At 42.1% G+C, this 25,275-nt stretch overlaps 1 protein-coding gene across 6 annotated transcripts in view; it reads right to left on the minus strand.

Moving 5' to 3' along the window:
* The window catches only part of hecw2b (HECT, C2 and WW domain containing E3 ubiquitin protein ligase 2b), a 293,802-nt gene that overhangs the window by 27,125 nt on the left and 241,402 nt on the right, over positions 1 to 25,275 (minus strand). For 5 of the 6 annotated variants that reach the window (XR_010963450.1, XM_067987771.1, XM_067987768.1 and 2 more), the window contains 2 exons: positions 22,577 to 22,675; positions 207 to 336 (listed from right to left, as the gene is read on the minus strand). Coding sequence is in view for 5 of the 6 variants with exons in the window: in XM_067987771.1 (XP_067843872.1) it covers positions 207 to 336; positions 22,577 to 22,675 (229 nt within the window). In the remaining variant the exon portion in view is untranslated. The remainder of the gene's footprint in view (positions 1 to 206; positions 337 to 22,576; positions 22,676 to 25,275) is intronic. The other variant, XM_067987772.1, reaches the window with a different exon arrangement.

The following is a 25,275-nucleotide window of genomic DNA, read 5'->3' on the forward strand; positions in this document are numbered from 1 at the left end:
TATAAAAGAAAATAAATCAAACAAAAATGAAAAATCAGCAATCCACCATTGAGTTTACCTTCGGGTATGGCTCATATACTAGTTACATTTTCCTCTTTCTCAATTATATTAATTTTACCTACATAGCAAAAAAGGCATAATAAATTTCAATACCACTGATACCCAAAAATTATTGATCATTTAGAAGCTTCACCCAGTTAGCCCACCTGACCAAAGACCTCTTCATTCACAGTAAATGTTAGGTCTAAAACATCATTGATGTCATTGTCTTTCATCCACTGCAGACTCTGGTGAAATTCCTCATCCAAATATTCCAGGTCACTCAGATCACAGGATCTGGCAAGAACAGGCAAACATGTGGGGAATGTCCAATGTACTCAACAGGTTAATCACAAACAGTATTACCATAATACCATCTATCTATTAATTAGCTCAGTCACATGTATGCATATGCTGAGGAATTATTCAAGCAAAAATGTTATAATGTACTAAAGCATCGTAATAGTAACATTTAATATTTTCCATGGATTCAAAATGATTTTTCATTTCAAGAATGTTTTTTTAAAAAATCAAAATTAGACGATTAAATAGAATTGCAAATATGAAAACTTTTCACGCAGATATAACCTTCTGAACATTGAAACCTTCTACGTAGAGTTTTCATGTTATGATTTCTTTAAAAACTTGTGGCTCTTTTTAACATTTGGAAAATATTTTGTGCAGCACAACTATCCTCTAGACTTAATGTTATTGTTGAGAATACTTTGATCAATTCAAGCGTTAGCTTTCAAATTGTTTCATGTAATTTGCACGGACAAACTGTCTCTCCTAAGCTGAAGCAAATTTCTGCCTGTCAATCAATCTTAAGATAACACTACTTTACTAACACAAACACACTAACCAACCAAAATATAAAGCTATGACCCTAGTCTCCGCAGAAACAGCACAAATTATTACAAACCTGCAAAATACAAGGACACATTTTCTGCTCTCCAAGATCTTGTAATAATGTGGCTTAATTGTATAGATTTGAACAAGTATCCTCTGGAAAGAGGGGAGGAGGTGGATCAGGTAACAGGAGTGGACATCAGTGAGGAGACATGGTATTATTTTACTCTGTCAATATTAAGGAAGAGGGATCATCTGATCGTAAGGCAATCCTGTGCAATTATTCCTGATGGAAACTTTCCAGGGCATTCATTACATACTGAAACAACAGCTACAACTACTTTCATTTTTATTGCATCTCCTACATAGAAGAATATATCAGAGTGTTTTACAGCAGGAAACTCAAACTTAAAATATAACCTATGTTTATGTCTGAGGGTAATTTCTATAACATTTCATAGATCTTGCCTTACAATAGGATTCACATAAACCTCTCAACAGTAAAAAGGCAAAGATTCCCATCTCAATCAGGCTCATCGGAAAACTCTTTAATCAGAAACCTTCCAACTTTTATGCAAAACTGAGGAAAGTTAGTAAAACCCAAAAACTTCCTCAATCACCAGGAAGCAGACTTTTACAAGGCAAAATAATCCAAAGGGTCAAGGGCTCTGTCAAAATGCATCAGAAATTTGAGATCTCAATTTTGTGAAAATAATGCAACAAAGCTATGCATTAAGCTCTTATTAGTGTTGGACCACAATGCTGCCATGGACTTCAAAAGCTTCAAAAGCAAAATGGTGATCACCATGCAGATGAGAACATGTAGGTTGCATTTTTTTCCCCCAATAATTTAAGAAAAACACATTTTTGCAATTTCCCCTTTGCAGTGAGCTCCTTAATGTACTCTAGCCTTCTGGTTTAAAAGACAGGGTTGTTCAGCATTTGGACCTTTCACAGATGTCAACATGGTTCTTTGATTGAACGAGCAGGAAAAGCACTTGAAAGGTTTTCACTCTCCCCCTCCATATAAACCATCGGAGAAAAAGCATATTTTACTCCTAAAGGAAATTCAAGGGAATATCAATTGAAAGAGATTTGAATTTAGGTGTTTTGGGCCTGATTTTAGCAGGCCTGCGGGTTTCCGGCGGGTTGGGTTTCGGGTGCGTGGCCTCCGCGCCCGGTGAAATTAGTGGGTTGCCCGCGCGATCGTAGCAGGCAATCCACTAATTGGAACCACTTACCTGCTCCACCGGGGTCCGCGCTGCTGGTCTGCGCGTCAGGCGGGCTGCGCATGCGCAGTACGATCTGTCAGCTGGAGGCTCTCCAGTTAAAGGGGCAGTCCTCCACTGACAGATGCTGCAACCAACGGAACAAATTACTGCATGGAGCAGCCCAGGGGAAAGGCTGCTCCCAGTTTAATGATGCCTCACCCCAGGTATCATCAGATGGGGTGAGGAGGAGGGGGAGGACAGAGATCTTCCACCCGGCGGTGTGACCCCCTCTGCCACCTGCTCGAGGTGGCAGAGGGGGTCACCTGCACCATCAACATATCGCCCACCTGCATACAGTGCAGGAGGCGCTCCAATGACCGCAGTAGGTCAGCCACAGTGAGTACACGTAGTCTTTCCCCTACACTCCGTCTGCCACAACACTGCCCCCACCCCACATCTCCTTCGGCACCGCCAACACTACTCTGTCACATCACCCCTCATACCCACTCAAACCCCATCCTCATCTTACCTGCACCTACTCACCTCGCCAGTACTCACCCCGCCACTAACACGCAACCCAATCGTCATACAATCTCATGGCTCTATCCCATACTCACCCTCTCGTGCATCTCCCTCACGGCCAGCCTCACTCAACCTGCCACCACCTGTGCTGCAGCCACAGGGCATGCATCGCATATGTGCAGTCGGCAGCGTACGGCAAACGTGTCGTGAGCATGAAGGGGATGCACAAGGGTGTCTGAGGGTTTGCCATGGGTGTTACCTATATTGAATTTCAGAGCAACAAACATCACACATTATATTGGCACCACCACTGCCATGTCTCCGCGAATCCTGTCTGTTGTGTGCAATAATGCCCGCTCCTGGGTATCACTATGAGGACCCACCACTGATGCCACCCATTGTGTTACTGCAGAGTAGGTGCAGGTGTATTTGCAGGCCTCTTCCTCGCAGACGACTGAGAGACATCGGCGGTGTACCCGGCTGCACCCTGGAAGGATGCGGAGGAGAAGTTGTGGAGGGCAGTGGTGACTTTGGCAGTGACAGGTAAGCAGATGGTGCTGGGGCCAGCCAGGAGCAGCTCGGCATGAAAGAGCCTGCAGATCTCCACGACTACATGTCGAGTGAATCTGCGCCTCCGTGTGCACTGCTGCTCGGAGAGGTCCAGGGAGCTGTGTCTCGGTCTGTGGACCCTGTGGCGAGGGTAGTGCCCCCTGCGACGCGTCTCTCTCTGCGGTAGCCCTCCCTCCTGCTGTACAGGTGGATGTGTCACAGCACTCTGTTGTGGAGCTCCACATGTCAGAGGTGGACGGCGTGGATGGCGAGGCTGGTGATGCTGTTCGCCCTCCGAGGGGGTCATGACTGCAGCTACGGCGGCCCCCATCCGCAATATGTACATCTGAGGGGGTCCGCAAGGTAGGCATATGTCTCCGGACCCCGGGGTGAGTGTGCAGGTTGGTGACTTTGACCGTCCGGAGGGGGGTGGTGGAGGCCACACTTTGTCCCAAGTGACAGAGCGGCCTCCTGCAATGGGTGAGGGTCTCCCCCCACCACCTGTCAAATGGACCTTTGCAGCTGCCACAGGCTGACGGCTGCAACACGTCCAGTTCAACTAGGACTGTTTCCCCCAGTGTGTGAAACAGTCCCATGTTTCCCCAAAATCACACACAGTCCCTTAATCAGGTCAGTTAATGACCTGAACAAGCAAAATAAATAATCTCAAGTGGCATCCCGCTGGCTTTAATTGCCTGCGGGATTCCCACCAGCGGGGGCCATGCACGCACCCCCGCACGTCATCGGGGAACCCGGAAGTGGGCGGGATCGTGGCGCGATCCGGTCACGTGACTGGATATCGGGATTTTCGGGGCCCCCCCGCTGGAAACCCACAGGAAACCAGACGGTAAAATCAAGCCCTTTAATTCAGAATCCAATGCTCCATTAAAGGGAGTTATCCTGTCTAAATTATATCCTTCAAATTATTATGGCCATAGTGTCAGTTTATCCTAGAATTGGGGACTGGGACCTGATTACAACATAATCCTAATATGTTGTGCTGAAAAAAGCTATAATTTCATACTGTTGCCGTAACTTTAATAGTAGAACACAAATGCTCCTCTCTATAGCTATTAGCAGTTATTTCAGAATCCCACAGCATATGTTCTTTGGAATAATGCACAATATTTACACTAGCCTCCAAAAAAGATGGTGTGTCATGAAACAACATCTGCTGGTATGCATTTGGATTACTTTCTTTTCATCTACCAATTGCTCTCAACAAAATAACCTTACTGGTAAATAACTGACAAGGGCAATGCAATTCTTCGTACAACATCCCTTCTTTAATTAAAATGTTATTGTATTTCATTTCCTCTCATATCACTTCAATACTTTTTCATATTAGTCTCCTCATAAAATCTATTTACTTAAATCTTCTAACAAAACAAAACGTTTAATGTGATGATACAAGGGGGAATTTTGCTTGTAAGTAAATTTTAAGCTTTCCTACAAGTTAATTGGTAATTCTGACTGGACTGACTAAATATATGATGAAAATGAATAATCACTTTTTAGCTGCGTCATGCACCTTAGTAAAATAACTTTCACTGCCACACTGCCTTATTTGGGAACTTCCAATTGGGTATACATGGCCTGTTTTCCATCATCTGCTTGTCTGAAAGAAAAAAGGCAGTTGTGGGAATTGAAGTTTGCGCACATGAAAAAGTCCAATTCGTGAAAGGCAGGAGTGGGCAAAACATTCAAAGCAAGTTGTGAGGTGGATAAGTAGCATCAGCAGATCTTCATAGTCACTTTTAAATTAAAACCACGGTTTTGAAGACCATGGAATGATAAAAAATTTGGACCATCCAGGCAGCTCACATTTACATTGCCAAGCCTCATTCCTTCCACAGTTTTCGATGTTTTGTTCAATATTCCTCCCTATGTTTTGTGTCAGTTCTTTCTTGCATTTCTCTCAATGCATTTTCTGCCTTGTATTTGTTTTGTTCAAAAAAGAAATAGAAACTGGAGTAGGCCATACAGCCCCTCAAGCCTGCTCCGCCATTCAATCAGATCATGGCTGATCTTCCACCTCAACTCCACTTTCCCGCCCGATCCCCATATCCCTTCATTCCCTTAAAGTCCAAAAATCTATTGATCTCAGCCTTAAATATACTCAACAACTAAGCATCTACAGCCCTCTGGGGTAGAGAATTCCAAAGATTCACAACCCTCTGAATGAAGAAATTCCTTCTCATCTCAGTCTTAAACGGTCAACCCCTTATCCTGAGACAACGCCCCCTAGTTCTAGACTCTCCAGCCAGAGAAGACAACCTCTCAGCATCTACCCTGTCAAGCCCTCTCAGAATCTTATATGTTTCGATGAGATCACCTCTCATTCTTCCAAACTCCAGAGAATATAGGCCCATTCTACTGAATCTCTCCTCACAGGTCAATCCTCTCATCCCAGGAATCAATCTAGTTAACCTTTGTTGCACTGCCTCCATGGCAAGTATATCCTTCCTTAAATAAGGAGACCAAAACTGTACACAGTACTCCAAGTGTGGTCTTATCAAAGTCCTGTACAATTGTAGCAAGACTTCCTTGCTCTTGTATTCCAACCCCCTTGCAATAAAGGCCAACATGCCATTTGCCTTCCTAATTGCATGTTGTACCTGCATGTTAACTTTCTGTGTTTCTTGTACTAGGACACCCAAATGTCTCTGAACACCGACATTTAATAGTTTCTCACCATTTAAAAAATATTCTGTTTTTATATTCTTCCTACCAAAGTGAATAACTTCACATTTCCCACATTATAGTCCATCTGCCACCTCCTTGCCCACTCACGTAACCTGTCTATATCCCTTTGCAGACTCTTTGTGTCGTCCTTACAGCTTACTTTCCCACCTAGCTTTGTAACATCAGCAAATTTGGATACATTACACTCTGTCCCTTCATCTAAGTCATTAATATAGATTGTAAATTGCTGAGGCCCAAGCAACGATCCTTGCGGCACCCCACTAGTCACAGCCTGCCAACCTGAAAATGACCCGTTTATCCCTACTCTCTGTTGTCTGTCCGTTAAGCAATCCTCATGAGCCCTTATCTTGTGTAACAATCTTTTATGTGGCACCTTATTGAACGCCTTTTGAAAATCCAAATATAGTACATCCACTGGTTCCCCTTTATCTACCCTGCTAGTTACATAATCAAAAAACTCGATTAAATTTGTAAAACACGATTTCCCTTTCATAAAACCATGTTGACTCTGCCTAATCATGTTATGATTTTCTAAGTGCCTTGTTACCACTTCCTTGACAATGGATTCCAGCATTTTTCCGACGACCAGTGTTAGGCTAACTGGCCTGTAAGTTCCCCGTTTTCTCCCTCCGTCCTTTCTTGAATAGTGGGGTTACATTTGCTACCTTCCAATCTGCTGCGACTGTTCGAGAATCTAGGGAATTTTGGAAGATCACAACCAACGCATCCACTATCTCTGCAGCCACCTCTTTTAGAACCCTAGGATGTAGGCCATCAGGTCCAGGGGATTTGTCGGCTTTTAGTCCCATCAGTTTCTCTAGTACTTTTTCTTTACTGATATTAATTACTTTAAGTTCCTCACGCTCATTAGCCCCTTAGTTCCCCACTATTTCTGGTGTGCTTTTTGTGTCTTCTACTGTGAAGACACATACAAAATATTTGTTTAACATCTCTGCCATTTCTTTATTCCCTATTATAATTTCGCCTGTCTCAGCCTCCAAGGGACCACATTTACTTTTGCTACTCTCTTCCTTTTTACATACTTGTAGAAGCTCTTACAATCTGTTTTTATATTTCTTGCTAGTTTACTCTCATATCCTATTTTCTCCCTTCTTATCAATTTTTTGGTCATCCTTTGCTGGATTCTAAAACCCTCCCAATCCTCAGGCTTACTACTCTTCTTCGCAACATTATAAGCCTCTTCTTTTAATCGAATGCTATCCTTAACTTTTTTAGTTAGACACGGATGGATCACTTTTCCTACGGAGTTTTTATTTCTCAATTGAATGTATATTTGTTGAACTATTTTAAACATTTCACTGATCTTTTTCTTATCTCAGTAATCACTCAAAGTGGCACACTTCAACAAAACTATCCTTAATTTCCTGAAGGAAGTAACTCATACATCCCATTAGTTTCTCCATATATTTCACCAGTTAAACTTGATCAAATGCCATTCATAACAGATTTTCATATTTCTTGAATATCTCTTGAAAAATTGGCTGATCTGACATGTAGTGCTTTAATGCACATCTAAAGGCTTTGAAAGCTTGCTGGTTTATTTTCAAATGCTGTCACAATAAGTTCCTCTTTCCATTGACAACAGAAAACTCATGAAATAAACATCGTGGCCTGGAGTTTCCTCCGTGGGCGCAACCCCGAAGTTAAACTCGAAAATGCATCCAATGTCGTGCCCATTTTCCAGATGACAAAAAATGCCCAAGTATCCTTCCAATCTTATTAGAATATGGCCAAACTTAAATGGGTGGAACCCACAACAGTATATTTCGTCTTTGGGTCTTAAAATTTAAATTTCACCTCATTTAACCATCAGTCATGCACATCAAGCAGAGCATGTTTCAGAACCTTCAATCGGAGAAGCTTTTCAATATTTAATATGACTTGTACTCAAGCCATAAAAATGCATTAGAAGCAACAGAAAACAGAGAAGATCTGAGAGGATACTTTTTTTCCCCCCCAAAGGCTCCAAAAATTACAATTAAAAGACCAGAAAAATGACTGTTTCCTGCTGTGCCTGAAAATCTGGTCACAATGTTGAGACCCCCAAGAAAGCGCAATTGGAGGATACATGCATTTGAGAATCAGGGCTGTAGCCAGTTGGACAGAGATTCGTTCGGATGGAGGGTTTAATGGACGGACCGTAAAATATCGAGGAAACTTGAGTGCATCGTAGTTATGCACGTAACTCACTTACGTCCAAATACTGTGGATTTTTTTTAAAGCCACATAATTTGTTTGTGCCCAGATTACGGTTGTATCTGGGTACAAATAGGGAGGAAACTCTAGGCCCTAAAATATAAAACTAAACATTTACTACCATTTTGGTTTACCTTCTCTCCAAAGTGCATCCCAAAAAAACCTGTAAATAAAATGCATAGCTTTGCTGAATGGGAAACTCAACACTATTCTTTTGTCCCATTTTCTCTCCTAAAAGCATGGTGAGGTATGCTTCCAGAGGTGCAAGGCGAGCCTGATGCCTCACCTTCCACGGGAGGCATCACTTTGAAGCTTGATTCTGTCTTCATCCAATATTCACACACTTTCCAGCAAGATTTGCTAGATACCAATCAGGAGCTGGAACCCTGGCTGATTTTTCCATTCCTACCTCAGAGGTGCTAAAATTAATTTTAGCACCTCTTTTACAACCACCTGGTTTGTACGGTTCAGTTACACACTGTCTTTACTCACTAAGCCATGAAAGGAGCTATGATTTTTTTCAAAAATAACAAGATTGATTCAGGCATTTATATAATGAACATGATTTATATTGCTGTTCTTTCATGATACAGATTCCTTTATTTTTCCCGAGCAGCAGTAAAGATGATAATCTAATTTGGTTAAGTCACTCATGTACTGAAACACTAGCAAATAGATTTTATATCAAGTGTGACTTTTTGATTTTATTTTTTGATGAACTCACCTAGCATATTTTAGTGAATAATCTGGTTTTTGGTTGGTCCATAGATCTAGTCGTCCGATGAGTCGCTCAGCTGTGCTCACTAATGGGCTAAACTAATTAAAATGTCAACCATTTTTGAAGTACAGCTGTAACTTAAAGGAATCTGCTACACTGCCTGTGAATAATTTCAGTTACTGGTGGATTAATAATTTGACAGAGGTTGTTCTTACCAGCTATCAGAGTACCCAGTATGGAAACAGAAAACAGACTGTAATGTAATGTGTGGAGGGAGATTCTGTTTAAACCTTTCACTAGGCATTACCAGCTGTACTGGTAAACAGTTGTATTTGTTTATTTATTTTCCAGTTTTATGTCATGAAATCTCATTCAAGTGCTGGAAGAGCAGTGACCCAACAACTGTTCCTATCCCTGTTCTTTGTGAGCTGCAAAGATGGAGACACTGCTGATAACAATGCTTCAATGAATGGTAAAAGCTCTTTCAGGTGGAATCATTTGCAGGCGAAGTTGCCTTTGATCAATAAACTATTCTCTTCAAGTGTTGTTTTGGCTGCATCCATTCCAGGTGAGTGGCAACTATTCCATCAGACCGCTAACTTGAGCCTTGTAGTCAATGGATAGGCTTTCATAGGTCAAGAGATCAGCCACTTATTTCAGAGTACCCAACCTCTACCCTGTTCTTATAGCCATGGTGTTGATATGGCTGGTTCAGTTCAGCTTCTGGTCAGTGGTGATCTCAAGATGTTGATGGTGGGGAATTCAGTGCCATTGAAGGTCATAGGGAGATGGCTGAGCTTTCTCATGCTCAAGATCATGATTATCTAGTACTTACGTGGTGAGAATGCTGCTACCTGTCACTGTCACCCAAGCCTGCAATGTTATCCAGGTCCTGCTGTAGGCTGGCATGTGCTGCTTCATTGTCAGAGGAGTTGTGAATGGAAATGAACACTGTAAACATCAGTGAACATTTCCCTCTTGACCTTATGGCACAGGGAAGGTCATTGATGAAGCAGCTGAAAATGGTTGCCCCAAGGATGCTTCCCTGAGGAACTCTTGCAGTGATGTTCTAGGGCTGTAATGACCACAATCATCTTTCTTTGTGTCAGGTATGATTCCAGCCACTGGATGGGTTCCTGTTGTGCTCCATTGACTTCAGTTTTTCTAGAACTCTTTGGTGTCATACTTGGTCGAATTCTGCCTTGATGTCAAGGGCAGCTAATCTCACCTCTCATTTGGCATTCAGCTTTTGCTTCATGTTTGGCTTTGATGAGATCTGGAGCCAACTTGTTCTAGCTGAACTCAAATTGAGCATCATTGAGCAGGTTATTGGTGAGTAGGTGTCACTTGATGGCACTGTGGATGACTCCTTCCATCACTTTACTGATAACTGGGAGGAGGCTAATAGGGCAATAACTGGCCATGTTAGTTTTATCCTGCTTTTGTGGGATAGGACCTATCTGGACAATCTTCCACATTGTTGGGTAGATGCAAACTTGACTTGCATGGTTTATGCTGTCTGAACCTCCATTATATTTTTGTATTCTCAGGTATTTATTATTCTCTATTTACTAATTCTCTATAAATGAAGTGACTTAGAGCAGTCCTCATTGCAAAACCTGTGAGACCACATTAAGTTTAGGTCATCATGAGCCAATCTGAGCATAATTTGAAGAAATGGGCCTCAAGTCATTAGATCTGAGCTAATTAAAATATATTTTAGACTACTATAATTCTAGTGCTATAATTAGATTCAAAATCATCGAAGCAGTGTTAAGTGTTATTCGATGAAGCAGTTGGTTATAATGATATTCCAGTTTGATTGCCACCATGTTACCATTTTTCATTCTCTAGGACTGAGTGAAACAGAGTGAAGAGTGATATAGATATTGACAGAACCAGTTCATTGTTCCAGAATAAATTTCCACAAATTTAATGCATAGTTTCACACCAGCATCTTAAAAAATCTCATCTTCTCAAAATGCCATTTGTTGAAATCTCTTTCATTAAACACGTAATATTCTTCTGACCTCACCTACTATTGCTGCTGAAAATGAAATGTCAAAAACATCTCAATGATGTAACCATTATTTCACCTGAGTTAACCAAAAGAATGAAACAGATTTGATGTGGAGATAGGACAAAAGGTTATATGGTGTGTCAATCATCTGAAAGTAACAGAAATTCCAACTACTTAAAATACAAACAAGCTCTTTATTTTTAAGATTTGTTTTGAAAAAGTATATCTGCAGTTTTATTGACACAGCCACTGGGTATGGATGCCTGTATTCTCTGTTGGAAACAGTGAACATATGTATCTGCTCAGTTTTACAATAACATGCTTTATTTTATCCTAAAGCTATTGGTGTATTTGAATTTACTGCTCAAAGCATTATTGCTGATCATATTTGATGCACATTAGCAACAACTAGGTTTTGAATTGATTAACAAGTGATTTTGTTTTCAGGTTAGTTGACATAAAATTCACAACAGGAAGGCACCAAAATAGTTAGAAATAAAAGTAAATGTGAAGGGAAATGAAAAGAAGAAAGATGAACAAGTGTAGAACAAATTGCAGAGAGATGAGGAAGAATAGGAAAGTGCAGAGCAAAGACAAAAGATCGACGGCAGGGCCCTAACGATAGAATGAGGAGAGATGATGGGGGAAGAAATAGACTTAGAGTAAATCTATGGATAAGAGTCTGGCAAGTAAATTTCAGATTTAGTCAGTGATTAGGGTTTATTGTTTTAAAAATGAAATGTGTCTTCATCTTGAAATCCATTTCCACTTACAGCCAGTGATAATTGTCAGTTGAAAGGATAACAACATCCAGCACTAATTAATCAACTACTCAAATTGCATGATTGTTGTCCCCCAGAATGTGGCCACATTTTACAAACCGAGTACCCCGATTCTGTTTACATTACAGCTCCACTGCAGTGCATTATCAGCATTGCTATGGCACTTGCTCTATTAATTTTCTAAATCCCCAGTGTAGTAATCAAGCTACAAAAGATCTAGTTTATGGATTACACCAGAATAAAGTCATTGGTACAGTCAAACTATATCAGATTTTCTTTGTTAGTCCCAGGCACAAAAAGCAAAACTGATACAATGTTAAGGGAGTTAATTCCCACTCAATGTATTGAAAGTGCATTAAATAACATTTTTTTCTCCCGTTTCAGCACACCGGCAGGTTTGTGCAACACTGAACAGTGTGCTGAGAGGTTGGATGAGTTGCAACTAATGCAGAACTGAGGAATCATAGAGTGAGTTCTTTTGATACATTACGATCTGTAAATACACCCCAATGACCAGGCATCCTTTTTAGGTCCCCAATTTACAGTCTGGCTTGTTCTCCGTGTCAGCCATGGCTCAGTTGGGAGCACTCTCGCCTCTGAGTCAGAAAGTTCATGGGTTCAAGTCCCACTCCAGGCACTTGAGCACAAAATTTAGGCTAATACTTCCGTGTGGTACTGAGGGAGAGCTGGACTGTCAGAGGTGCTGTCTTTTGGATGAGTTGTTAAACCGAGACCCTGTCTGCCCTCTCAGGTGGACATAACAGATCCCATGGCACCATTTTTTTTGTTAGGTAAGGGTATCAAGGGATATGGAGCAACGGTGAGCAAATTGAGTTGAGATACAGATCAGCTATGATCTGAATGAATGAATGGCAGAACAGGCTCAAGGAGTGAATGGCCTACTGCTGTTTCTATGAAAGCAGGCCATGGAATCCCTTCCCATACTAGTCAATTATGTTATGTGATGACTTGATCAGATAATAACATCAGCAGCAATGATGAATCATCTTATACTCCTGATTGAGAATGGCATCAGTGTGGAGAAGCAAGGCAAACAGAAGCCAAATTAAAAGAATTAATTTGACCAACAAAATAGCAAAACACTCAGAAAAGCATATTTAAACATTCAAAGCATGATGTCCCTAAACAACAACTTGCATTTATATAGTGCCTTTAATGTAATAAAACATCCCAAGGTGCTTCACAGGAGCATTATCAAACAAAATTCGACGTTGAGCCACACAAGGATGTATTAGGACAGGTGACCAAAAGCTTGGTCAAAGAGATAGGTTTTAAGGAGCATCTTAAAAGGAGGACAGAGAGGTTTAGGGAGGGAATTCCAGAGCTTACGGTCAAGGCAGCTGAAGACAAGAATTGGAGGAACGCAGAGATCTCGGAGGGTTGTAGGAGGTTACAGAGATAGGGAGGGTCAAGGCCATGGAGGGATTTGAAAACAGGGATGAGAATTTTAAAATAAAGGCATTCCCGGACCGGGAGCCAATGTAGGTCAGCAAGCACAGGGGTGATGGGAGAATGGGACTTGGTGCGAGTTAGGATACGGGCAGCAGAGTTTTGGAAGAGCTCAAGTTTATAGAGGGTGGAAGATGGGAGGCCAGCCAGGAGAGCATTGGAATAGTCCAGTCTAGAGGTAACAAAGGCATGGATGAGGGTTTCAGCAGCAGATGAGCGGAGGAAGGGCGGAGACGGGCGATGTTACGGAGGTGGAAGTAGGCTATCTTGGTGATGGAGCAGATATGTGGTCGGAAGCTCATCTCAGGGTCAAATAGGACGCCAAGGTTGCGAACGGTTTGGTTCAGCTTCAGGCAGTGGCCAGGGAGAAGGATGGAGTCGGTAGCTAGGCAACGGAGTTTGCAGCAGGGACCAAAGGCAATGGCTTCGCTCTTCCCAATATTTAGTTGGACGACGTTTTTGCTGTCGGACAAGGAGTGTGACAAATGAGAGAATGCAGGGGTCAAGAGAGGCGGTGGTGAGGTAGAGCTGGGTGTAGTCAGTGTACATGTGTTTTTGGATGATGTCGCCGAGGGGCAGTACGTAGATGAGAAATAGGAGTGGTACGAGAAAGTATATTCGAGTCCGATATATTGCAACTTTTGTTTTGAGTACACATTTCCTTTGTTGGGGGAGGGTTGAGGTGTTGGGGGAAGAAATTACCTCTCCTAAGCCATCATAGTGCCTTCTTTGGAAACGACCAGTGTAATAATATGCTGAAACAGCATCATATTTTGGTATCTCCTGCAAACAATAGTAAAAGGTGCAAATGGAGCCGAGTAAGAGCTTAAGCTCAATTTATCAACTTTCAAACTCATTTGTCAGCTGCTGCTGTGGCTGATATTGGAGCTGCTACTCATCAACTCTACAATAGTTTATCAGCTGGGTAAATTGGACGACAGCTGACAGGCAAGGTAAAATACGTAAGACGGCTGAATGATCTTGAAAATGGATGTCACCACAATAAAAGAACTTGTATTCTTATTGTGCCTTTCACGACCACAGGACATCCCAAAAAACTATCTTGCACTTCTGACAAAGAGAGAGCATCTGCTGGGATGCCCATGCATGTCAATATTCCCTGATATTTCACTAGATGGTTTATAAACGAATTAAATTTGACACTTCAAAACATGTTTAGGTATAGAGGTATCAGATATCTACTCACATATGCCGTCAAGTGAGGTTAAAATCACTCAGTCTGGTTAAATCAGAAAATTTATTAAGAAAAAATTTTCAACCACAATATGAGATTGAATGACAGAAACTCTTACCTTTAATGGAATTGCAATATGTATTCTATTGGTGTTGCTAGTATCTATGATCCCCCTCACATTAGCAATGCACAAACCTAATGATCATATAAACTCTTGGTTTACCGAAAACTATTTTATGAATGACAGAAACACAATATATATATATATATAGCCACACATTCATAGTCTACAGTGATGAGAATGTACTTCCATTTTAAAAGAATTAGAGTCGGGTGATTAAGACTGGAATGTTTATAGTTTACTTAAGCAATTGCTAGATTTTTTTTGGTCGTGTGTTGCAGAAGCGAAGTTAAATGCTGTTTACTTGTTGTAAATAGTTTTGTTTAAATCGAAGTTCAGCTCAGCTGTATGGTATGTACCAAATTTCATCTTACTACTCACTCCGTCACCATATATGCTTACAGTCACAGCCCGTTAAATCCCAATCCATTTTATTTGTCACAACATCAGTATAAAATATACTTTCATTTAAAGTGTACCAGGGCTGATTCCATGATCCCACTCTCCCAGCAGGAAGTCTTGCTCACAGATTAGAACATTTGATTAGAAGTTATTTCTAAAATGGTTATTTAACTGATTAAGAGGGTAAGGGAAAATCTCACAGGGACCACTGTTAACCTTCTATGATTTTGTCACAGACCCTGGATTTGAAGGGATTCCACTCTATTGTGGAATGTGTTAAATTAGTCTAACTATTGAAATAAGGGATCTTTAAATTGGGGGCCCAGATTCTTGAAGATTCTTCTTACTTACAGACAAAATTAAGGAGGACAGTTGAAGGCAATTGTTCATTCTTCTCTAATGCCTTCTTTATATTATGGAACTACTTCTGTATTTGTACAGGTTTGCAGCAGGCCAAATCTGCCCTGTTTATTGCTGGACTATAACTGGGTGTTGTAAAATTGTTTACAACTGTTTATACTGCAGGGTGGATTTGGCAATAATGGAACTGAAAAGTCACGAACCCTTGTTATCTTTGCTGTTGGAGGCACACTAAAAAACTGCCTCCCCAGGAGGGTTTCAGTGCCTTCAGCAAACAATGGCAATCATTTACATCTGAGAGATGTCTCTAATGGTGCCCTTGCTGTCTGAGACATCTGTATAAAGTAAAGAGGGCATAAAAGTGTTCACAGTTAATAATTCTACAACATACTAGGATCAAAAGCTACTTCACAGCAGGTTATAAATACACTATGATTATTTCTGATCACAATGCTGTTAAAAAACATCCCTGGAGCCTGCATGAGATCCATGTTAAACTGCCTCACAGGATATCTATATAATCTACCAAAATAGTATCATGGAAAGCAGGATAAATGACCCAATAAATCAAATCAGAAGAGACACCTAAAGAGGGAATAGATATAGAAATAGGCTTGTTCTACCTTTTCATCAAAGAAAAGAGAGGTTGGCATTGCACTTTAGAATTTTATACAGGAAGATTTTTTAAATTATGGGGATTTCTACAGAGTCTCCCGCTGTAACTTCGTCAGAAAACTTGCAGAAACAGTGTAAATGGCCGTTATTGCTGTTTCCATCGATCTCCTGCTGGAGTTATGGAAGGGGATCAGGAAAACCCCAATGAAAGTACCAAGCATCCATTTGTAACTCCCAAGGAAAAGTAATCATATCCTGGAGATGTCCATAATATTTATGTCCCAAACACAGGTGATCCAAATCCTCATGTCCAGATTTTCTATCAACTATTCACAAAGAGAGAAGATTCAACTAAATTAGAAGAATTTAACTGGGTTCAAGATTACTTTCTTGGTAGATGCTCTGGAATTAAGGAAAACTCATCTAAATCATGGATAGCCATTATTCAGATCAACAAGAAGCCTGGTCTTCCAAATATATGAAGTGTGCTGAAACTAACAAAAGCATCCTCTGAAGCTCACCGTGTGTATTTCTGGGCTGATTACATCCTTGTTTCCTGATCACCCATGCAATCAGTGTCATGGTTCAGGATTCTATAGCCATTTTCCACCAACAAGACTTGAATTTGAGTGGTTTATGATGTGTGTTGTGAAACACACCAGAAAATTAGTCAGGTAGCAGCAGACCGTAAGGGGAGAAACTCCGTCCTGGTTAGGGAGAGTTTGTGCTTTTACATTAAGTTAAGTGCCCACCAAAGTGGGATAGCATACAAGTGTTCTTTATTTTTGTAATGGTAAGTGACCAGAAGTTATACTGATCATACCAAGTGTCTCTCGTCATACCTAGTGTTCTGTACGCTTTGCCTACTGTGAAGTAAAGCAACTTAAAAACTGAATATGAACATTGTCTCACCCGGTGTTAAATCGATCTGCCTTCAGAGAGGTTGAAGGAGTATACCTGTTTAAGACGTAGACATCCAGAACAGAACACAAGGGAGATTCATTGTTACACTCCTGGATCCTGCTACCACACTAGTAGGTGTTGGACAGTGGGATTCAACTTCCGTAAAAAGCAGGAAGTCAGACTGCTCAAGGGAACACTGACACCACTGAACACAAGATATCTGTAGCAATCCCAAATGCATAACAATCACTGCTAATGAAAGCAGTGTCAGATATTAGCACAGGTGCCATTCAATCATACAGAACTAGATGAAGTTCAAACTTTACAAACACAATTTTCTCCTACTTTATCGAGCAAGAAACAAAAAAGTCTATCTTTAGAAAATCTGTGTTCAGTTACAAATAATGTCCTGCTTTAGAACATCTGGAAAACATACTTCAGGCTGTATTATCTCTTTTGCTTCTAAAATGAAAAAAAATAGAAAACTAAGTAGAAAAGATTAAAATGAAACTAAAGCTCCTGAGAAACAATTTGCCTCAAATAATGACCACCTGACCCTCTGACCCTAAAATCACTTCACTAAGCTGGGAAAGGACCATGCACTCTCATCCAATGAAACAGAATTTGTCTCACTCTGCTGAAGACAAAGGTTTTGTGAAGGTGCTGATACATCAGACTAACTCCAAGTAAATTTAATTCAGAAAAGTAAGTCCACAGCTCCTGTCAATACTGAAATAAATAAGCAATCTTTATCCCATGACCCAGCAGAAATAAATGAAGTCTTTGCTTCTTTCAATACAAAACTGTATTTGTTGAAATGCTACCCATGAACCACCACCATAAATCTATTTATTTGAGCTCTCTCTAGAGCTTGATACTAGTGATTTACCCCTGGAGGAAATTCTTGGAGGAATGCAATCTTTAATATGCCACTAGGCAAGTCAACGGGGTCAATTTTACGATGGCCGAGTGGGTGCGTTCGTGGCGGGGGGGTTCCTAAAATTGGGGAATCCCGGAGCGGGTCCAGAGCCCGGCTCCAACCTGCCCACTTTCGGGTTCCCCAATGACGCGAATCGGTGCACGCGCAGCCCCTGCATGCGGGACTCCCACCGGCAATTAAAGCTGGCAGGATGACAGTTTAGATAATTAGGGAGGTACTTGAGGTCGTTGACAGACCTCATTGGGAAGAGATTTTAGCAGGGATATGATTTTGGATTCTCCTCAGCGTGTTTCCCATGCTGTGGGAAACGCTCCCCATTGTTGCAGACGTGTTTCAGTCAGCAGCCATTGGGAGATGCAGAGGATTTTTGACAGTTGGGTGGAATACCTCATTCATTGCAGCAGGGCACTCTGTCACTTCAGACAAAGTTTTGCCTGCCACACCGTTGTCTCCACACTCAAAATTATTACATCATACCCTAAATTCTGCTGTCCAAACACATTTACCTACTTTGCAGACCCCCTCACACTCACACCATCAGGATGGGGCGGGGGGGGGGGGGGTTCCACAGCTGCATTCATCACTCCATTGGAGGACGAGCAACATCACCAGCCTCGCCAGGCACACCGTCCACCTCCGCCACGTGGACCTAAAAAACACAGTGCTGCGCAACAGGCACCTGCACAAAGTAGTCGTGCAACTACACATGTACCCACTGTAGGGTGACCCAATGGGTGGTATCAAGGGTGTTCATGAAGAACCTCATGAAAGGGCCTTATTGCACAAGCCAGTCAAGAATGGCCAAGACGTGGCATTAGTGGTGACAATATAATATGTAATGTGAGTTGATCAGAAATTAAATATAAGTAAAAACCATGACAGACCCTCAAACACCCTTGTGCATCCTCTTCATGCTCATGACACGTTTGCCTTACGCTTCCGACTACACATAGGTGATGCATGCCCTGTGGCTGCAGCACAGGTAGTGGCAAGTGGGATGAGGCTGACCGTGAAAGAGATGCATGAGAGGGTGAGTATGAGAGAGCCATGGAGATTGTATGAGGATTGGTTTGAGTGGTTTGGTGGGATGAGTACTGGGGAGGTGAGGAAGTGCAGGTAAGATGAGGATGAGGGTTCAGTGGGTGTGAGGAGTGATGTGACAGAGTAGTGTTGGCAGTGCAGAAGGAGATGTGGGGTGGGGGCGGTGATGTGGCAGACAGAGTGTAGGGGAACGAGTAAGACCAGGCTGACCTGGTTAGGTAATTGAAACGCCTCCTACACTGTATGCAGGTGCGTGATATGTTGGTGGTGCTGGCGACCTCCTCTGCCATCTCGAGCCAGGCCTTCGTAGTGGTAGAGGCATGCCACTTCCTCCCGTACACCGAGCGGAAGATCTCCCTCCTCCTCCTCACCCCATCCAGTAAGACCTGGAGTGAGGCATCATTAAACCTGGGAGCAGCCTCCCCCCTGGTCTGCTCCATGCTGTAATTTTGCCTATTTTCATCTGCATCTGTCAGTGGAGGACTGCCCCTTTAAATTGGGCTCCTCCAGCTAACAGCCTATGATGCGGGTGTGCAGTCCGCCCACTGTGCAGCTTTCCAGCGTGAAACCTGGAAGCCAAGGTAAGTGGCTTCAATTTACTTACGATCGCGTGGGGAACCCACCAATTTTACTGGGCGGATTACCCACGCGCCCAGTCGAACCCCCGCTGCCAACCCGCCTCCCTCCTAATATTGGACCCAGTGTGTCTGAATGGTTCTCCTCTGGACTCCAATGCCAATAATTCTTATGAAAAATGTGCTCTTAGGAGACTTAGGAGAAGTGCTAAAGGTTTCAAAGACTTAGGAATTCAAAATAATTCACCATTTATAAAGTGGGCCTTGCCCTCCATGTCTACATAAGACTAACCTATGAAAGGATGCACGTTGGTGGTGACATGGTACAGAATCAGGAACATTACTAGATGTATTCTAGAACTGTGTTAAACAAGAAATGTACTCGTCAAACGTACAGAGAACCTCATTCAAAATCCTTGGCTGTCCCATCCTAATAGTGCTTCTGGGGCAATAAGAAATACTTTCATCCAAATTCAAGAGGGAATGGATTTTATTTACAACCTTGCTTGTTACAGTTAAAAGAATAATTCTGAGTCACAAAGGGTAACGCGCCCAGTGAATTCGGGGTGCTCCGCACGCGATCGCAGCCTAATTGAAGTCACTTACCTTGGTTTCTGGGTTTCACGTTATAAAGCTGCGCAGCGGGTGGACTGCGCACCCGCATCATAGGCTGTCAGCTGGAGGAGCCTTATTTAAAGGGGCAGTCCTCCACTGACTGATGCTGCAGAAAGGAGCCAAAATTACAGCATGGAGCAGCCCAGGGGGAAGGCTGCTCCCAGGTTTAATGATGCCTCACTCCAAGTCCGACTGGATGGAGTGAGGAGGAGGAGGGGGAGAACAGAGATCTTCTCCCCGGCGGACGGGAGGAAATGGCCTGCCTCTGCCACCACAAAGGCCTGGCTCAAGGTGGCAGAGGAGGTCACCTGCACCACCAACATATCGCCCACCTGCATACAGTGCAGGAGGCGCTTCAATGACCTAAGTAGTTCAGCCAAAGTGAGTACACTTACTCATTCCCCTACACTCCGTCTGCCACATCACCGCCCCCACCCCACATCTCCTTCTGCACTGCCAACACCACTCTATCACATCACTCCTCACACCCACTCAAAGCTCATCCTCATCTTACCTGCACTTACTCACCTCGCCAGTACTCATCCAACCACTACCACTCAAACCAATCCTCATACAATCTCCATGGCTCTATCTCATACTCACCCTCTCATGCATCTCTTTCACGGTCAGCCTCACCCAACCTGCCACTACCTATGCTGCAGCCACAGGGCATGCACCATGTATGTGTAGTAGGAAGCGTAAGGCAAACGTGTCGTGAGCGTGAAGGGGATGCACAAGGGTGTTTGAGGGTTTGTCATGGTTTTTACTTATATTTAATTTCTGATCAACTCACATTACATATTATATTGTCACCACTACTGCCACGACTTGGCCATTCTTGACTGGCTTGTGCAATAAGGCCCTTTCATGAGTTTCTCCATGAAGACCCACACCTGATGCCACCCATTGTGTCATTGCAGAGTGGGTGCAGGTGTATTTGCAGGGCTCTTTTGTGCAGACGTCTGAGAGAAGTTGTTGAGGGCAGTGGTGACTTTGACAGCGACAGGCAAGAAGATGGTGCTCGGGCCAGCCGGGAGCAGCTCGGCATCAAGGAGGCTGCAGATGTCCACGACTACATGTCGAGTGACTCTGAGCCTCCGTGTGCACTGCTCCTCAGAGAGGTCCAGGAAGCTGTGCCTCGGTCTGTAGACCCTGTGGCGAGGGTAGTGCCTTCTGTGACGCATATCTCTCTGCGGTTGCCCTCCCTCCTGCTGTGCAGGTGGATGTGTCACAGCACTGTGTTGTGCAGCTCCACGTGTCAGAGGTGGCCGGCGTGGCTGGTGATGCTGTTCGTCCTCCGAGGAGGTCATGACTGCAGCTATGGCGGCCCCCTTCCGCAAGATGTACGTTTGAGGGACTCCACAAGGTAGGTAAATGTGTCTGCACACCGGGGTTGAGGTTGCAAGTTGGTGAATTTTATTGTTAGGAGGAGGGTGGTGGAGGCCAAACTTTGTCCAAAGTGACAGAGTAGCCTCCTGCAATGAGTGAGGGTCTCCCCCCCCACCTGTCAAATGGACCTTTACAGCTGCCACAGGCTGGTGGCTGCAACACGTCCATTTCAACTGGGAGTGTTTCCCCCAGTACGGGAAACACTCCCAGTTTAGATGAAAATCCCACCCCTCCTAAAATATCCTACAAATCAGGTCTGCGAACGGCCTGAAGTATCAAAATAATTGCCTTAAGTGGATCCCGCATGCGGGATCTGCGCGCTCATCTAAGCGCGTCACTGGGGAACCCGGAAGTGGGCGGGTTGGAACCGGGCTCCGGACCCGCCCAGGGAATCTCCAATTTTCGGAGCCCCCCCACCACGAACGCACCTGCTCGGATGTCCGAAAATCAAGCCCAAAGTCCCTGGATGCACCAGTAGATGAGTGGAGGAATTTTGGGCCCACAGTGATCAAAATGATTGTTGCCATCGTTTTTAAATAACAACCCAAAAATTAGGTGGTATTCTTTGATGAAAGTGATTTCAATAATCCTATCTTTCCTTGAAGATTCATGATTATGTGCTAAATTTACACACAAAATTTGATGTAAATTCATTAACGATTTCTTAAGTTATGAACATGATACTGAAAACCAAATCATAATAATATGTTGAGATCACGGGATGAAAAAACCATCCCAGATTGCACAATTTCAGGTAATTAACTTGTCTGATTGATGAATTCATTAAACCTAACTGCCAGTTTTAAGACAGAGTAGTGCAGTCAGGTTCGTGAGGAAAAAATAAAATAGGAGCCAGTGAGTGAGGGCACAAAAGATAGACAGGGAGATGCCAGAGTCTGGTCTGTTCAGAATCAGCCTTTTTTTGTCACTTCTGTAAGGTCCATGGCAGCATTTCTACAGCTCATTAACAAGTATGCCAAGGTACAAAACAATTCCAATCAGTTAAATCTATGTCACTACTCACTGATGTAAACTTCATTGGTATCATTGTTACTACAATAATCCTTGTTTTGTCTTAAATACTGCTTATCAGAAAAAAAATCAAAAGGACACTGAAAAAATGCACACTGAAAAAATGTGTCAGCCTGCTCTCAGTAGTAACTAACATCAACATTTTCTAGGAGCATCCTTTGTGGCTTGGAGATTGTTTGTGGTGGCACTATGTGCAGATGATGCACATGGGGCAATGAAGATGGAGCTCAAACAGTACAACAGCTTTATATATCAATGTAATGTCAGCTCAATTAACATTTCCTCCTCATATCAGAAATACTTACATTCTAAGGAGGCCCTTGTAAAACGGTCTGGTGAAAAAGGCATCGAGCAGATACTGATGGATAAGAGCAAGACCAAGGATTCGACCACTGAACCTGAACCTAAAACAGGTAGAGTTTAAGTTACTTATGGATAGCGGCAAATTATGCGTCACAACAGAGTTTTGTTTTGTTAAAATGTCTCTTCAAAGGTTTGACAGACTGCTTACTCATAGACTAGCAATATACAGACTGTCATACTGGCTACATCATGGTCAAAATTGATTTTTTTTTTGTATTAGTGAAAATTTCTGAAATCTTGTTAAAATATTTTGAAGGGTACCATTTTGCCAACTCCTACTGGCTTTTATCTATCACATTTATGGTTCAATTACAATAGGATCCTTCAGAACAAATGTTGAACTCTGCAGGATTTGTATTATAGTGGATCCACATATGATCAGTTCTGATAACGTGAAACTGTGCATAACTTAAAAGTAAAACGTTTCCATGCGCAACACCACTTTCAGTCACTGTAATGTAACTAGATAAGTTATGTGAAGAGAGCAAATCTTTTACAGCAAAGAAGTGAGTTATTCATTACCACACTGATTTTAGCTTGAAAACCTCTCTTTTTCTCTAAAATCACATTGTATAATAATCTCTTTAGCTTTTCTTACAAGCTATTTCTAACAATGGTAAACATGTTGAAGAGCAAAAATGAATGGAGTCTGGTGGTCCTGCACTGACTGTGGAGATGGGCCACTGGTTGGTGGCAGAGGCTTCAAGGATAATGACATTGCCTCTGAAAAAGTTATCACAGCCTCAGAGGCAGGTGGTGGGTTTCGCGAAGACTGTTGGCCTGCTGATAGAATTTGGCAACATTTCTATAGATCGAAAGATTAGCGTAGCAGTATCCTCACAGGGAGTCATGAAGTACCGTAAATTCTGCCGGTAACCGGGAGGGTGGCAGTGTCCCTGCAAAGACAACATGTTCTGAGATTGTGGATAACAGGAATATGAGTCAAAACCTGAATATCCATTCCTAGCATTTGTTAATCAGGTTAGTTGATTTATTGTTCATTTAATTTCTATAGTAAAAATCACCTAAGTAGTTTGTGTACTATACAGGAACATGGGATCCTAGGCACATATTCCTTTTTATTAAAGCAGAACAAATTCACAGAAATTGATATTGTTCTGTTGTTAAATATATTTAAAAAATGAATGTTTTTATTTTCTTTCAGACCAAAAAATACTATATTTTCTCATTTGCCAATTTTCTAAATATTAGAAGTTATATGAGGGAAGAGCACTCTTTATTAAAGCTTCCCCACATGGAGAGCTCCCCTCCCCCCCCACCCCATCCTCCAACCTATCTCTGGCAATTGTTGATTTAGTGTTAGATACTGTAGACTATCAAAGCTGTCAATTAATAGGACCTGCCTCAGAAAATCTCTGGCAAGTGGACCAGGGAGCTGGGGAATGGACACATTTATTGAGTAAGGCAAAGTAACATTTTCCTATAAATAATTTTGAGAGTCAGAGACCACAGAAACACAGGGCAAATGAGCATTTTATTGGCTTCTTCAAAAGATTCCATTTAGTACAGAGCCTTTAACACATGGTGTTTGAGGTCATTATATAAATCGTGGATTATATACTGATAGTATGAAGGTTACTGGTTTTCTTTAACTGACTTTTTCATTATTTTGTGCATTATAGCTTTTAATCCTCAGGGGTTTCTTTCTCAACTGACAACTCTACTCCTAACTCACATAAAGCAGTATCTTAAAGCATTTTTGATCTTGCTGAAGAAAAAATAACCTGCATACTAACCTGAAACTTGCTGTCCACATTTCCTTATTTTCTTCCACCTCAATTCAAATATTTTATTGGTGTGAAAGAAAACAAAATTTTAAAAATAAAACCCCAAAAGGTTATAAAAAGAATTATCTGGGGAAACAACAACACAAAAAGGATTTAACTATGAGTCTTACAAGAAGTTTACCTAGTTTTTGTCCGTTCAAAATACAAATTTCCACTTTTGGACATCAAATTCCTATTAAAGCTTTTAAATACAGGGCATTTATATACAAGAACCTATGGTCTTAAATTCTTTTAGCTTCACCTTCAAAGAACCTAGCTTCTGTTTCTTGGCCACTATGTTCCTCACAGGAAAACAAACAATTCTGATTCTCAGACTGACCTTACAAGCATCTCAGAAAATTAGAGTATGACACTGAACGCTTTCTACATTTTGTTTAAGACTTCTGCCCCTCTTGGAATATCGTTTTATAATCAAAAAATCTTGCAATAGTATAGTACTCAGGTGCCATCTGGTGGCCACAGAAATGTTTCTATTCTTCAAGCACTGCAGTTACACGAGAACCTACTTTTAGAGCAGTGAGAGTTACAGCGCCCTCCTTATATTCTCAGCAGGGAAAACAGGCCATGTATGCTTAAATGCATGTGCAGAAACCCACTCGCAACATTCCTAACACAGTGAAGTTTTTAATATTAGAAGACACCTAAATCAGCTCTTTTTTTAACATTAGAAACTTAAAGGCAGTCCAGCAGATCATGTGGGCACTTGTACATAGAAATACTTAGAAGTTACAACATGGAAACAGGCCATTTGGCCCAAACAGTTTATGTCAGTTTTTACCCTTCTCATAAGCAAATAGTCCAAATCACATTTATTCACACTGTTCCCATATCAC

The sequence above is a fragment of the Heptranchias perlo genome, chromosome 7 (assembly GCF_035084215.1).
Source record: "Heptranchias perlo isolate sHepPer1 chromosome 7, sHepPer1.hap1, whole genome shotgun sequence".
NCBI classification, from domain to species: Eukaryota; Metazoa; Chordata; class Chondrichthyes; order Hexanchiformes; family Hexanchidae; genus Heptranchias; species Heptranchias perlo.